This window comes from Manduca sexta, unplaced genomic scaffold (genome assembly GCF_014839805.1).
Source record: "Manduca sexta isolate Smith_Timp_Sample1 unplaced genomic scaffold, JHU_Msex_v1.0 HiC_scaffold_2831, whole genome shotgun sequence".
NCBI lineage: Eukaryota > Metazoa > Arthropoda > Insecta > Lepidoptera > Sphingidae > Manduca > Manduca sexta.
The window spans coordinates 6,011-19,307 of record NW_023593836.1 but is presented as its reverse complement, the minus strand read 5'-3'; the positions used below and the strand labels follow the sequence as shown (position 1 = coordinate 19,307).

The window sequence follows — 13,297 nt, the reverse complement described above, 5'->3', positions numbered from 1 at the left end:
GCGCCTAGATTATGATACGTTCTCATCCGTATGTTTGTTTTGTAATTCAATGCGATAATGTTATCATTTTGTGAACGAACGTGCGACTGTTGTGGATAGCAATGTTTTATTTTGTACGTGTGTTATGTGTGCGTAAATACTTTCATTCATTTTTGTATGTAATTATAATTATAATATTTCATTTCATTTTATACAGCGGGATATCTCTTTAATGTGTTGTGATAATTAGATACTATTTCAGTAAAATTTTCACTATTCAACAATCTTAGTCACTTAGTGTTTTGGCTTTACAACTGCAAGCACCCAATATAAGGTATATTGAATAGTTTCACTCGCCTAAATGTCTATACTATCGGTTTCTGTGCAAAACAAAATAAAAAAAAAGATTTTTATTTATTTATAATTATTTTATTTATGTGGTGAGCCCATATTATTATTATGGCGTTAGTCACAAAATGTTTCTTCACGAAGAAATGCCGTTGTAGTCTAAATTGTATTAGTATTATTAACCAGTGTTACCTATTTCAGTAGTGATAATTCAAAATTGGTCTACTCGTATTATTTTTGGGTTATTGTGTTAGAAGCGATCCGTGTTTAGTGCTTGTAGCGTTGAATTGTACGAGTCCATATTGCGCGAGCGCGCCGCGCGGCAGCACAAATACAATGTAATTTCATGCCAAAGTCAATTGAGCTATGGAAGGCTTTTGTCGCTTGTGTACGCGAGATAAGTGACAACTGTGTATAATGATGATATAATAAATAATTCTTCGACCTTATTTGTTTTCATTTATAGTTTTATTTCGTTTTGTAAAACTGCTCATAATATTAACACATCCAATAAATTAGTCACAAGTTAACAACACCCGGTCTCTAAACCGACGCCACCCAGTAGTCCTCGGTAACAATGGCTCTATCGCCACTCCTAACTTCAGGCCGATAATCACAGCAACCGTAGTACTTATATAGTGTACACTGTAGTACTTATATAGGGACATATTGACATTGCGTTAATATATGAAACCATAGATATCCACTAAAATAGGGCCATAATCATCACTGAGTAGCAAATATTTTCACCAATAATCGCAGTTTTACTTTTCTGTTTCTTTTTTGATAATTTTATAATTTAGTGCGAATATGGCGTGTTCATGAGTGTATTTATGACTGAAAGTGTGATGTCGCTGGGACTAACTCTTAGATTAGTAGTGGCATTAGAGCGAGTAAAAATAAAATTACACTTTATTTAGTATTCCACTGCGCTCGCAAGACGTGAGATGTTAAGTCTCATTATGTCCAGTAGTTAAAATGGCTACAAACCTTCAAACCGTAACATAACAGTGACTACACATTGCTGCTTGGCAGTATACAATTACATGCAGCGAGCCACATAACTATTATTGAACTATTACCGTTAGTGAAAACGCTTCTGGCAATTCGTAAGCATTATATTACTGCGAGAACGCGTTAGTCTAAACCTAGCTTTACAGCAGTTCGGCACATCACGGCAAACAAAGAACTTACCTGCTGATATGATTTGCTGTCATGATTGATCAATGATTATGAAATTAAATGACAATAAAACGCAGTAGTCAATCAAATCACACAATTTTATTTATTACAAAAATATTGAATCACTTTACACATTGTCAGTCATTCGATTTGTTTACAACAAATTTATATTTTAATACAGATATTTTATCACAGAAAAAAATAAAAGGACCGTTTTTTTTACCATAACAGACTTTGTGCGGAAAATTACATAATTAATTTCGAGTTTTGATTTATTAAAAAAAATAAAATCAAATGACTCTATTTAAATTTCATCTTTATTACTAAATTCTACGTGTTGTAATAAAAATATCACAGAGTTTAAATTATTACAGAGATAGTAGTTACAGTTAATAAGAGGCAATTAAATTTATATGAAAAGAGACATTTCATTTAGTGTGAATTACCTTGTTCGAAACTTAGTACTTATTGCTAGAGATTGAATCATTTTTGAAGCCAAATAATCAACTTTTCTAATTTTAAATATTACAAATTAGTATGAACATAAACTATCTAAAAAGAAAACAAAATATAACAAAAATAACACAATTCAATATGGACAGCATAGTTTTTAAACATTTCAGTTTGATCGGGATACATTTATTAAAACATTTTCATATCTCGATATAATTTCGGAATCAATCCATTTGGGTAACATCAAGACTATTCTTTCGAAAGCATATATTTTTGGTTTAGTAAAATTTAGTTTTCTCATATCTAGGAACTATAGCGGCCTCGACAACCTCATAAAACGACAACATAATTTTACAATTCCACATTTCATTAATGTCCAACGTTTGAAATGGTAGAATCAAAGCAGTTACAAAAGAGCCAATACGTGGTACCATTCAAACAGATGTAATGAAAATGGGAAATGGCGGCTAACTATCACGAGACTCTGGCAGACCTTTGCGAGGCCTTTCTACCCGATTGCGGAAGGTGGGCAAGGTTCCTTACATTGAGCCCCTTGCTAGCACGAAGTCCCTCGAAGCGCGAGGCCCTGGGTGGTTGCCGCGTTCACCTACCCTTTTGCCCACCGTTAAAAGTGGGTAGCACGTATGAAGGCAAATCATTTTGAGATCTCTAGACGTTGCATGGTGTTATTAATAATTATAATTCCAAGTAGGTAAAGTGTCATTACTCATAACAGTGACGATTTTTTTTTATAATTGCACGGCTAAGTGACTCTAGCGCACCTGATGGTAAGTGGAGAGGGTCCAATACAATATTGACTGACGAGAGATGATTACCCTCGGCAGTCGCTATCCGTTCGGATATAAAATATATCCTACCAGCTAAAAGTGTGTTTTTCCCATGATATCCTTGCGCATCCTAAATGCAAAAGAATCTGCTAGTCTTATTACTCTGATTGTGTTTACTCTGTAGCCGATCATATGGTAATAATTAGGATGCTAGAAGAATTGTGAATACGCCAATGAACTTGCGAAAGAGCAATAGAGAAAGGAATTATGAGATCTCTGGTAATCAAAAGATGTCAGTCAATGGACCGTATGTAACGCAACAGTAAAACTACCAACTTTTGCACACTTTTTTCTGTAGTTAATTTAACCAGTACCACCCTGGTAAACATCGCAAAATTAAGGGATCTAGGGAATCTCGTATGTTTAACATTTTTATCTTTACTTAACCGAAAAACAATATTCGCCAGATTAAACGGCTTGTAGTTTTTGGCAACCTGTTCTCTTTATATGTAAGACTAACTTTTTTTACCTAACTATAGATTAATATGTCAGAATAGTTTTCAGAATCTTAGGGCCTTAGTAATAAACCAATACCTCACCTTTGAGAACGATCTTAGAACACATTTAAGGCATTGAACTATGTAATAAACTAAACTTGGTTGTGAAAATTTTTAAGTTAAAAAAATAATTAACTAAGAATAAAATATTTGCGAAAACATAATGCGGTATTTTAGCCAGTGTAACGGGCATTGTCAACTTCGGTTGAACCTCGGGTTACTTTGGGGATTCACTGTCATTGGCTCCCGATGACGCGACATGTGCGTTCCGCCAATCAGAGCGCGTGAACCCTGTAGATAATGCGCGAGCATTGAAAATCTAGAAACGTGGCATGTTATGTATTTACTTTTGCGAGTTGACACTGCAATTTACATCTGCAAAAGTTTACTTTTTTTTTCTTATTTTTACTGCTTTGCATGACGAGACGAGCTTGCCGTTCGCCTGATGGTAAGCGATACGACTGCCCATAAACAGTAGAAACACCATTCAATACCTTGAATTACATAGTATTGTTTGGTATTCCACTGCGCTCGCCATCCTAAGACATGAGATGTTAAGTCTTATGTTCAGTAGTTACACTATCAGACCAGTCTTTATGTTGTCATCACTCATACTGTATCCGTTGTTACTTCATTATATACGTAATCGACTTAACTCTATACGCCACTGAAACCTAACTAACACACTAAGATAGGTTTTATTACAAAAAAGGAAGTTCTTTGGACATTATCAGTCTTACTTATAAACTTGTTTTAGCGTTAAGAATTGATTAAATAGCTGTCAAAAACATCACCGGTTTCCAAGTTTAAACCTTATTATGAGGCTAGATGGCGGGTTTTGACTTACAGCTGATCGAGTAAATTTGTTTTAACTAAGCATAGCTTTGTGATTTTTTTATAAGTAAGACTGTATAGCACTAACTTATCTCTATAATTGAAACGGTCGCAGTGTGCGTATATCCACCCGTTCTGAGACAGATGAGCCTTAAAATACGAAATAGGTCTTATAGAAAAGGCCGTATGATTCCAACCATACATTATAGTACTTAATAATTAATTGCGATACAACATGCATTATTATTGACAAAACAATTGTAACGTTTCAAGATAATTATTAATATTTTATTAACTATTACGAAACGCTAGTTTTTATTTACATTACAAAAAATATTGCCATATGTAAAAAATATAATAGTAAATTTTAAATATGCGAATGATTTTATAGAAGGGCCGAGAACTTGAAAATTCAATAGAAATATCAATTCCGTATTGGCGACTACATAAATGGAAGAGAATTTTTATGCCCATAAAAATGTGTCCGCGGCCCTAAGTATTGTCTTTTGTTCCTGTTAGCATCTTTTAGCATCTTTAGTTAAAGTCAACGTATTTTTTCTCGAATATATGCACAGACACAAGCACTATACACATAAACGACCACAAAAGAACGAATATCGCCCATGCGGCGTTCGCACATGGGCTTTATATTTGTTCTCCACACCCAAGCCTAACAAACCAATGCAGTGACGCCTAGCGGACACCACCAGAAACGTAGGCATCAGATATTGAATTCCGGTGCCGGCATAAGAACCGGTAAATTCTATAAGTACACTTATATCCTCCAGGTAATACGTTAGCAACAACGGCGGCACAACAGTTATAACTGGAAACAACAATTTCCTCAACAAAAAGTTATAAGACTCCAAACGGCTCGTGTCCAGACACAAGGACTGCAAATTATTCCTTAACGTTATAGCGATAATAGGGAAACTGGTAGAGAGAGTGAACACGGGGAAGAGAGCTAAAAAATATTCAACAATTTCAAGAAGTATGTTTTCATTGTCCGTTGGTACGAAGTTTAACGTGTAGAGGTCGCTGAGTTGTGCGAACGCGAACGCGCCCGTGAATGCTAAGAGGAGGTAGAATATGCTTATGAGAGCGTAGTCGAGAGCTAGATGCAAACCGATGTGGTTCTTCCCTCTGATGGGGCTGATGAGTCCCGGCAGAGAGTGGTGGCACATGAACGAGTACACGCATGCGCCGAACAACGTCGGCATCCCTGTGAAGTCGAATGCGGGCGGGTGTCCTTGCGGGCCTTTACCAATCAGCAAGTAGATGGCCATCGAGATCATTATTGAGAATGCTGAAACAAAGAGTGTATGAGTCAGATATTAGGCTTTAGTTACAAAAATCTATTCGTTTTTTTCTTATAGGGACACGGTAACGTATCGCCTCTGGTACTAATGGTAAGCTAAGTGGGGTCCACGATAGAGAATATAATTATGGCGGTCTGTTTAAAACCGTATATACATAGGCTGAAGCCGGAATGTGACAATTACGTAGGTTTTATACCCTTGTGTACAAATATCCTACAACGAACGTATCACTTTTATTGTTGTTTGTGGTGAAGATAATCTAACGTCAGGGGCCTTGTTCTCTATGACACATGCTATTTTAACAGACCGTGAGAAGACCGTACCGCACCGCATTCCGTTTAAGACAGAATATTATTCCACGCTAATATCTGGAAGATAACTTAATTGCCGTAAATTGAGTTTACACTATCCTAGAGAATAAGGTCTTAGATAACCCACCAGCTCGATTAACGAACATATCCAAGTACATAAAAAAGTTCAAAAGCATCTTGGATCCGCTGTCTTTATAAACTTTAAAACTTCCAAAATAAATAACAGTTAAAATTACTAGACTCACCAAGCCACCGCATGAGCGACGTCAGCAGCTGCAGATACTTCGTCTTCTGCACGTTGAAGAACACGAAAGGTCCCATGACGGCCACGAAGGTGAGCAACGCGACGCGGTACACGTCGAGCCGCGTGTACACTCCGTGCTCCACGGACGACACGTTGAAGCACGGGACTTGCTCCCAATCGTTCACGCTCGTCGTGTTAGGCACTGTAGAACTGTAAAAAATAACATCATTAGGGGGAAAGAAGTAGCATTCCAGTCTATTTTCTTGCTTTCTCATACATTAGAATTAATGAGCGACTTTTGTGATCTTGTGTCTTTCCAGGTCGAATTCATACTAAATTTTCAACAATTTAAGCGGAATTGGATTTCTTGGAGAGTAAAACAGATAAACGATATAAGTGGTAACTGGTATGCAAGAGACTATTTGTGAACGTATAATCACTTTCCCTATGCTTTTTCACTATAAGACTTCATTATTATTTAATATCTTGAATGAAGGGATATCCAATGCCACGCAACTTCGAATTTTAAAATGTGGGTAGTATTTATTGCACCTGTTCCGGGTAGTGGCGTCGGTTACCATCATACGAGCGGCTTGCCCCTCTTATCATTCATTGGTATAAAAATACCTGAAGCCAATAGTTAGCGGTCACAATGCTGCTAACTTCATGTTAATGCTGGGAACATGAAGTTAGCAGCATTGTGCGAGCACACCTGTGTTCGTAATATTATATTTCTTTAAACTAAATAGTTATAACCAGTTATCAGTTAGCAATAATACCTGTAGTTAATGAAAGAAATCGAAGTCGCCACTTCCACATGTTTATTACAATAAGCAGCTGATTAAATAAGTCCAATATCATATTGGAATTGTTTCGTTAAATTCTGTTTATTATTAAAGCATCGAGTATTCGGACTTCTTAATTGAATAATTTAAAATGATCAAGAAATAGGAGTAAACTTAGGGCTGCCATCCGTTCGGAATTCCCCGGATTTGTTCGAGTGTCCAAGGGTAGTCCGGCAAGGGTTTTTAAAAATGTCCGGTTGTAACACGGACACTTTTGTTGTCAGGGGAAATCCAATTGTTTTTATAGATAATCGATAAATTAAAATAAATCTTAATTAAAAATTCATAATAACCCACATAACGGTGAAGGAAAACATCGTGAGGAAACCTGCACATCTGAGAAGTTCTCTATAGGAATTTCGAAGGTGTGTGAAGTCTACCAACGCGCACTAGGCCAGCGTGGTGGAGTAAGGCTTAATCCCTCTCAATAGTAGAGGAGGCTCGTGCTCAGCAGTGGCCAAGTATATAATACAGGGCTGATAGTATAATAACCCACATTCAAGAAGGCACGACAAAATAGCCGACGATCGAACGCCCCCACCTGTGGCCATGCGCGTTGCAAAAAATATTTTTTCAGAGGTGTCCGGAGAAAAACCCATATTTCGCCCAAATGTCCGCAATTTTTGCCGTGTTTATCGGCAATTTCGGTGATGACAGCCCTATGTAAAGTTATATTTATTAAATTCATGCCTTTATCTGAGATTGGGTAGGTAGAGTTACCTACTAGAATAGGTATGAAAGGGTCGATGAATTTTATTTCAATCACATAATATTATAGATGACCAGCTCAATCACCTTATATACAAATCAATTAATGTACACGCCAATTAAAGCGTTATCAACCCACATAACAACAGGATTTCCTTTTGTGTGCAAAGAGTTCATTAGTAAAATATAATATATTGATTATGTTATGCATAGGTTCCGGTTAGCTGTTAATCATTTATGTCATATACGAGGTAACAGATAAGATATTGAATATTTTAGATTTATAATTATTTATAGAGGCATAGTAAATTCCTACTTTAGGTAATCAAACTATACTTTCTGCAACTTCCTTCCAAAACAGTTGCTACTTTTCATATTTACATACCTAAATAAATGTATGTCCAATATCACATTTATGTATGTAAATTTCATTACTGGACGAAAATAATGAGTATTTAAAATTAAAAAAAAACATCTTTGGCACGTAGGCGAACAAAGTTACACTTATGATACGTCAAAACAATGTATAGGAATAATAATTATTATTTCTAAATAACAAATTAAATTACTTATATAACTATGGACATTTCAAATTAAGGATAAATGTATAAGGAGTAACGAGGTACAAACCAAAGTAACCAGTTTGACAGTATATACTTAATGAGAACTTCGTAATGTTATTTTTCATACATAAATCAGAAGCTTATTTATCAAAATGTTGAAGTAAATCTCATTATTACTTAAGCATTAACAAAAGAAAAAATACTTACACTGTAATAAAAAAATCACAAACACATTTTTTATATTCTAACTTAGAATGGCACAAATGGGTGGAAATATCGGACAATGTGTTTAGTACAGTGTTGTTTGAATGTAATGGATACCAAAGAGAGGTATTGCATTACTCAAACAGAAATATATAAATTGTCAACCTATATTAAAGCAAATGAGAGGTGCCTATACCCAGCAGTGGGATCCTATAGAATAATGTGAATATTTAATTATTTGTTATGTGTACGTGAATGTTATACATCAACACATCAAAACAAAACTAGTTTGCAGATTTAATCTCATTTTTTAATATTTTAATATTCTCCCGTTTCGAAGAATTTGCTTTGGATTGATTGAGGCGGAGGTCGTCCGAATAATCAACGCTACAATGTCTACCTACATTCGTTTTTTCTTTAAATTAGCTGATGTTGGCCCTCTCAGACGAAAACATCAAAAGAAAATTAGAATAAAAAACGGAATAAAACCCGAAAACTAGTTTTGAATCAATGCGATTGTTTTTTATGTATTTATTGAATAGGGGTCAAAATACACATACCAAATAACATCCATGACAGATTTGGCAACAGCGGCGGAGTATATCGACAAGTCCCCATACAGGTACACACACAGCGTGCAGTAGAACATGGTGCGGCCGGTCCTGTTGAGGAACAGATTCGCCATCTCCCCGAGCTCCACGCGTCGGTCGAGGCTGTAGTAACGCGAAGGTATCGTCTCGCCGCAGACAAGCGGCTCTTCCAACTCGCCGTAGTTACGTGATGCTGTCTCATCTTCCGAATCCTGCTCTTGTATCTGGAAGGGCAAACTATACTGAGACTCTCCACAGTCGAAGCCAGTGTCCAGCAGTGTGTGGCTGCTTTTTTATTATTGTATTATTATAGTCACTTAGGACAGGTATATGAAATATGAAACAGTGAATATAATTAGAGTAAGTGGCAATTTGAAATATATATTTTTTTCTGATGTAATAAAGTTTAAATTATATTTTTTTTCATCGTGCATAATGCTAATACAATATCTATATGTGCAATAAAAATTCCACAAAAATAATTTCTAACAAACATTTTTTATTTACTATGTCAGTCATAATATTTTACATGGTGAATAAGAAATAGTTATCAGTACCATACAATTGTGTATTATGTTATAATCAGCATGACTTAACCATGAAACGTAAATATTGATAAGATTTATTGAAATAAATAAAATTGTAACACTTGTGATTTTGTCATGAGTTCCATTAACTATGTGTTTATCGGCATGTTACCAAGACCCAAACACACACATGCAGACAGCAATAGTTTTATATTATGTTGTCTGCAGACGCACATTGGCCCGACTTTTTTACGGGCTAAGTGCGGAAAAAGGAGCCCATAACCATACCATAACAAACCATAACCATGCTGCCTGCAGAACATATGCGCAATTTTTATCACTAGTTATGTTAAAGCTGTACACCGCCAGAGAGAAGATAATAAAATGTAGCTCATTTCTAGTGACATAATTTTTTATTTACTACCTTGTGACTATTTCTCAAAATAAATGTATGTTACGAAATAGTTTTTATGAAATATAAAAATTTTTCTGTTGCATGTTTTGTTTTGTTTGCTTACTGCTGAATGTATTTCTATATATTTTAAACTATGAATATACTAAGAGAAAGAAAAATAAATGAGTAAAAATTTAATAAAAACTATTTTGTTACATAAATTTATTTTGTGACTATACCTATTTATATTTATGTAAAACACGACCACAATACACATAATATTTTCTTTTAGTTAGTTGAAGTAAAACTAAAAAAAATAGTATTAAATTTTGTTTGGAGCATAAGATGTGGAATGTAAAAAAAACAATATTGCAATGCCATCCAATAATTTTTTCTCTTAACTCGCATGACAACTGATAACATTCTAAAATATGTATGCAAAATCAGACATTCTCTACACATTATGTTTTAAAAATATACAATGTCCATATCATAAATGTCATGGATGATATCATTGAGTTGAAAGAATGTGTATATTGTTGACAACTTTCACAATACAGCTATAAATAGTAATGCAATATTTGATAATAAATTCATATTTTATTATTTCAATACAATAATAATATTAGCCCTGTATTATATACTTGCCCACTGCTGAACACGGGCCTCCCTCTACTACTGAGGATAANGCCTTAGTCCATCACGCTGGCCTAGTGCGGATTGGTGGACTTCACACACCTTCGAAATTCCTATAGAGAACTTCTCAGGTGTGCAGGTTTCCTCACGATGTTTTCCTTCACCATTAAAGAGAACGATGAATTCACAAAGAATACACACATGATTTTTAGAAAAGTCAGAGGTGTGTGCCCTCGATTTGAACCCGCGACATTGGTCTTGGCAGTCCGCTCCACACCCAACTAGGCTATCGCCGCTTTCAATACAATATCACTCTTATATTTATTTTATAGTAAAATCATATTCTTTTTAGCAATCACACAAATGACTTCTGTATCATGTTATGTTCAATAGTTTAACCATTTGTTGGTCAAAACTAATTACAGAGCCAAATTAGGTTTTGAATTTCTACACATTGCTTTAGACTACTAATAAAATAATCTTACTCTATTGCAAGTCTAAAACCTTATACATCTACTTATAAAACTTTATACTATACTGTATCTTAATAATAAAACAATATTAAATCTACTCACACTTTCTCTGAATAGATTGAAGCCGCCTTCCATTTGAACACAGCATTGGCACAAGCCATAGTCTCTATAACATATGTGGCGCTCATAAAGCTCATGAACGCCAGGAATACCAGAGATATGGTGCTCAGGCCCCATCCTGCTCGAATGCTGCTGGGAGTGTGAGCGCTCCAGTGCCCACTATCAAATTGAATATATATATTAAGCCCACCTGTGGATACACAATTTTATTAAATGTTTTATTTTACTGGAAATTTTTGTTTAACTTATGTTATTTGAACAGTTGTTTGTAAGACTTGAAGAAATGGCGTATATTGTAACAATAGAGAACATTGTTGATATATATAGTAGCTTTAGTGTATTCAAGTCAACAGTTCACTACTGTTTTTAAAACTGAAAATAGATTGATTTTAAAACTGAAAATAAATATATAGATAGTAGTAAAGATTTAAAGCAAATCACTTAATTATACTCACAACAAGGTGTTGTTCTACTATTAAAAAAAATGTGGTCAATTACAATTTTTTTTACAGTTTTAGTTTGAGGTAGTTTAAAATTTTATAGGTTTGTGATATTTAATGTAGATATTTTATAAACTGAGCAAGCAATTAAGAAATGGAGTCATTTAATTTCCTATATTAAATTAAGCAATACAACTTACAAGTAATCACTATGAATAAAAATAATATTTTTATTTATTAAACAAATGAAATATTATAAATATCATACAATATTTAATTACAAGTCAATACACCTTGCTACATTAAACCATATTGCCCCTTGTTGCTAAATGAGTAGGCGTAACGAAATAACGACTTGTACGAATTAAGGACAAATAACAGTTACTTGTAAACAAGAGAGAACAAAGGAACACAAGTGGGTACCTCATAATAACTCATTTTATTTTTAAACGGATATGTACTAAGATTAATCCTTGGCATATGTTACTTTAAAACTATATTTTCTTATAATATTTCGTATAATTTGATGAATAAATCGCTTACCCATACAGAATATTGATCCCCAGCCTCTCCGAGAGGCATTCTTAACCGTCGTCTCAGACCCCAGAATCGACGAAACATATTTCGCAACTTAAACACAACATTGCTACAAGACACCTGGCACTGAAATGGCAATTTATAGAATTTATCAGCGATAAAATACCTATCAATATTACCAAGTTGTCATTATCAATACAAATACACAACGCATGTATTTCGATTTACGAATTGCGAGTTTATTATGACACCTCGGAGCTCGGAAATTGTTGAGTGTTGTTGAGATTTGACAAAAGCAGCTGCCAGTTGCCAGTATTTATATTTAGAATATACTATTTCTACATCTATTTTTATGTATTTCAATAATGTAAAGTTTCCCAGAAATGTCTACTAATTATTGGAAAATAAAAATACGAAAGGAAGACTATACTAGTGATACATTAATAATTGAAATTACCACAAGAAAACTGGCTTTATTTCACTAAAATTGAGCTAATACATTTTACTGACAGATAACAATAATATCGCCTTGGTGATGAACCATAGAGGAAGTAAATGAGTACATATCATTCTCCCCTCCCCCTAAGACATAATCCTCCAAATAGGTCGGTGGACGTCTGTGACGTGTAGATCGCCGGACTTCATCTCTTTGATCCTGAACAATGGATTCACGAGTTTCAACAGTAGTCTCAGGTTCATCATCATTATCATCAGAAGACTGTATAGGTGCTGTTTCAACAACTATGGAATCAGGAGTTTCAGAATCATTAATAAGAGTAGGCTCATGATCATCATTACCAGGAGACGGTAGTGGTGCCAAATATCTGTTCGATATTGTACCTTCTCTTCCATCGGAGTATCTTACATAGGAATAATTTGGGTTACTTTGTAGCAGCTGACCTTCTTCTACAATAGGATCAAATTTGGAATTTCTAGCATTTTTTTTTATTAAAATAGGACCTGGACTCGTCAACCACGCAGGTAGTGATACTCCATTTGGACTTCTTCGTGAATGATTGAACATTCGTTCATGAGGGGTCATATTTATGGCTGTGCACAGAAGCGATCGAATAGAATGCAAAGCCAAGGGTAGTACTCTTTCCCAATCTGTAATATTTAAACATTTGGATTTAAGACTCAGTTGTATAGTCTTCCATAATGTCCCATTCAAACGTTCTACTTGGCCATTTCCTTGAGGATTGTACGGTGTCGTTCGACTGCAAGCAATTCCAAGAGATACCAAGT

At 34.9% G+C, this 13,297-nt stretch overlaps 1 protein-coding gene across 1 annotated transcript; it reads right to left on the bottom strand.

Moving 5' to 3' along the window:
* Positions 1 to 2,927: 2,927 nt before the first annotated feature.
* Positions 2,928 to 12,364, bottom strand: LOC119192488 (transmembrane protein 104 homolog). Its single transcript, XM_037446302.1, has 5 exons — positions 12,059 to 12,364; positions 11,188 to 11,265; positions 8,896 to 9,215; positions 6,017 to 6,225; positions 2,928 to 5,447 (listed from the first exon to the last, which is right to left on the bottom strand). The coding sequence occupies exons 1-5, from the start codon at positions 12,134 to 12,136 to the stop codon at positions 4,726 to 4,728; spliced, it is 1,407 nt and encodes a 468-aa protein (XP_037302199.1). The 5' UTR covers positions 12,137 to 12,364; the 3' UTR covers positions 2,928 to 4,725.
* Between the last annotated feature and the right edge of the window lie 933 nt (positions 12,365 to 13,297).

What these genes read in the sequence shown, in the direction of transcription:
- LOC119192488 (XM_037446302.1), bottom strand. Translation starts at nt 12,136, where the DNA reads ATGTTTCGTCGATTCTGGGGTCTGAGACGACGGTTAAGAATGCCTCTC. An exon ending in GGGATCAATATTCTGTATGG is followed by an intron (nt 11,266 to 12,058) that starts GTAAGCGATTTA and finishes GTGTATCCACAG; the next exon opens with GTGGGCTTAATATATATATT. An exon ending in TCTGTCATGGATGTTATTTG is followed by an intron (nt 6,226 to 8,895) that starts GTATGTGTATTT and finishes TATTTTTTACAG; the next exon opens with TTCTACAGTGCCTAACACGA.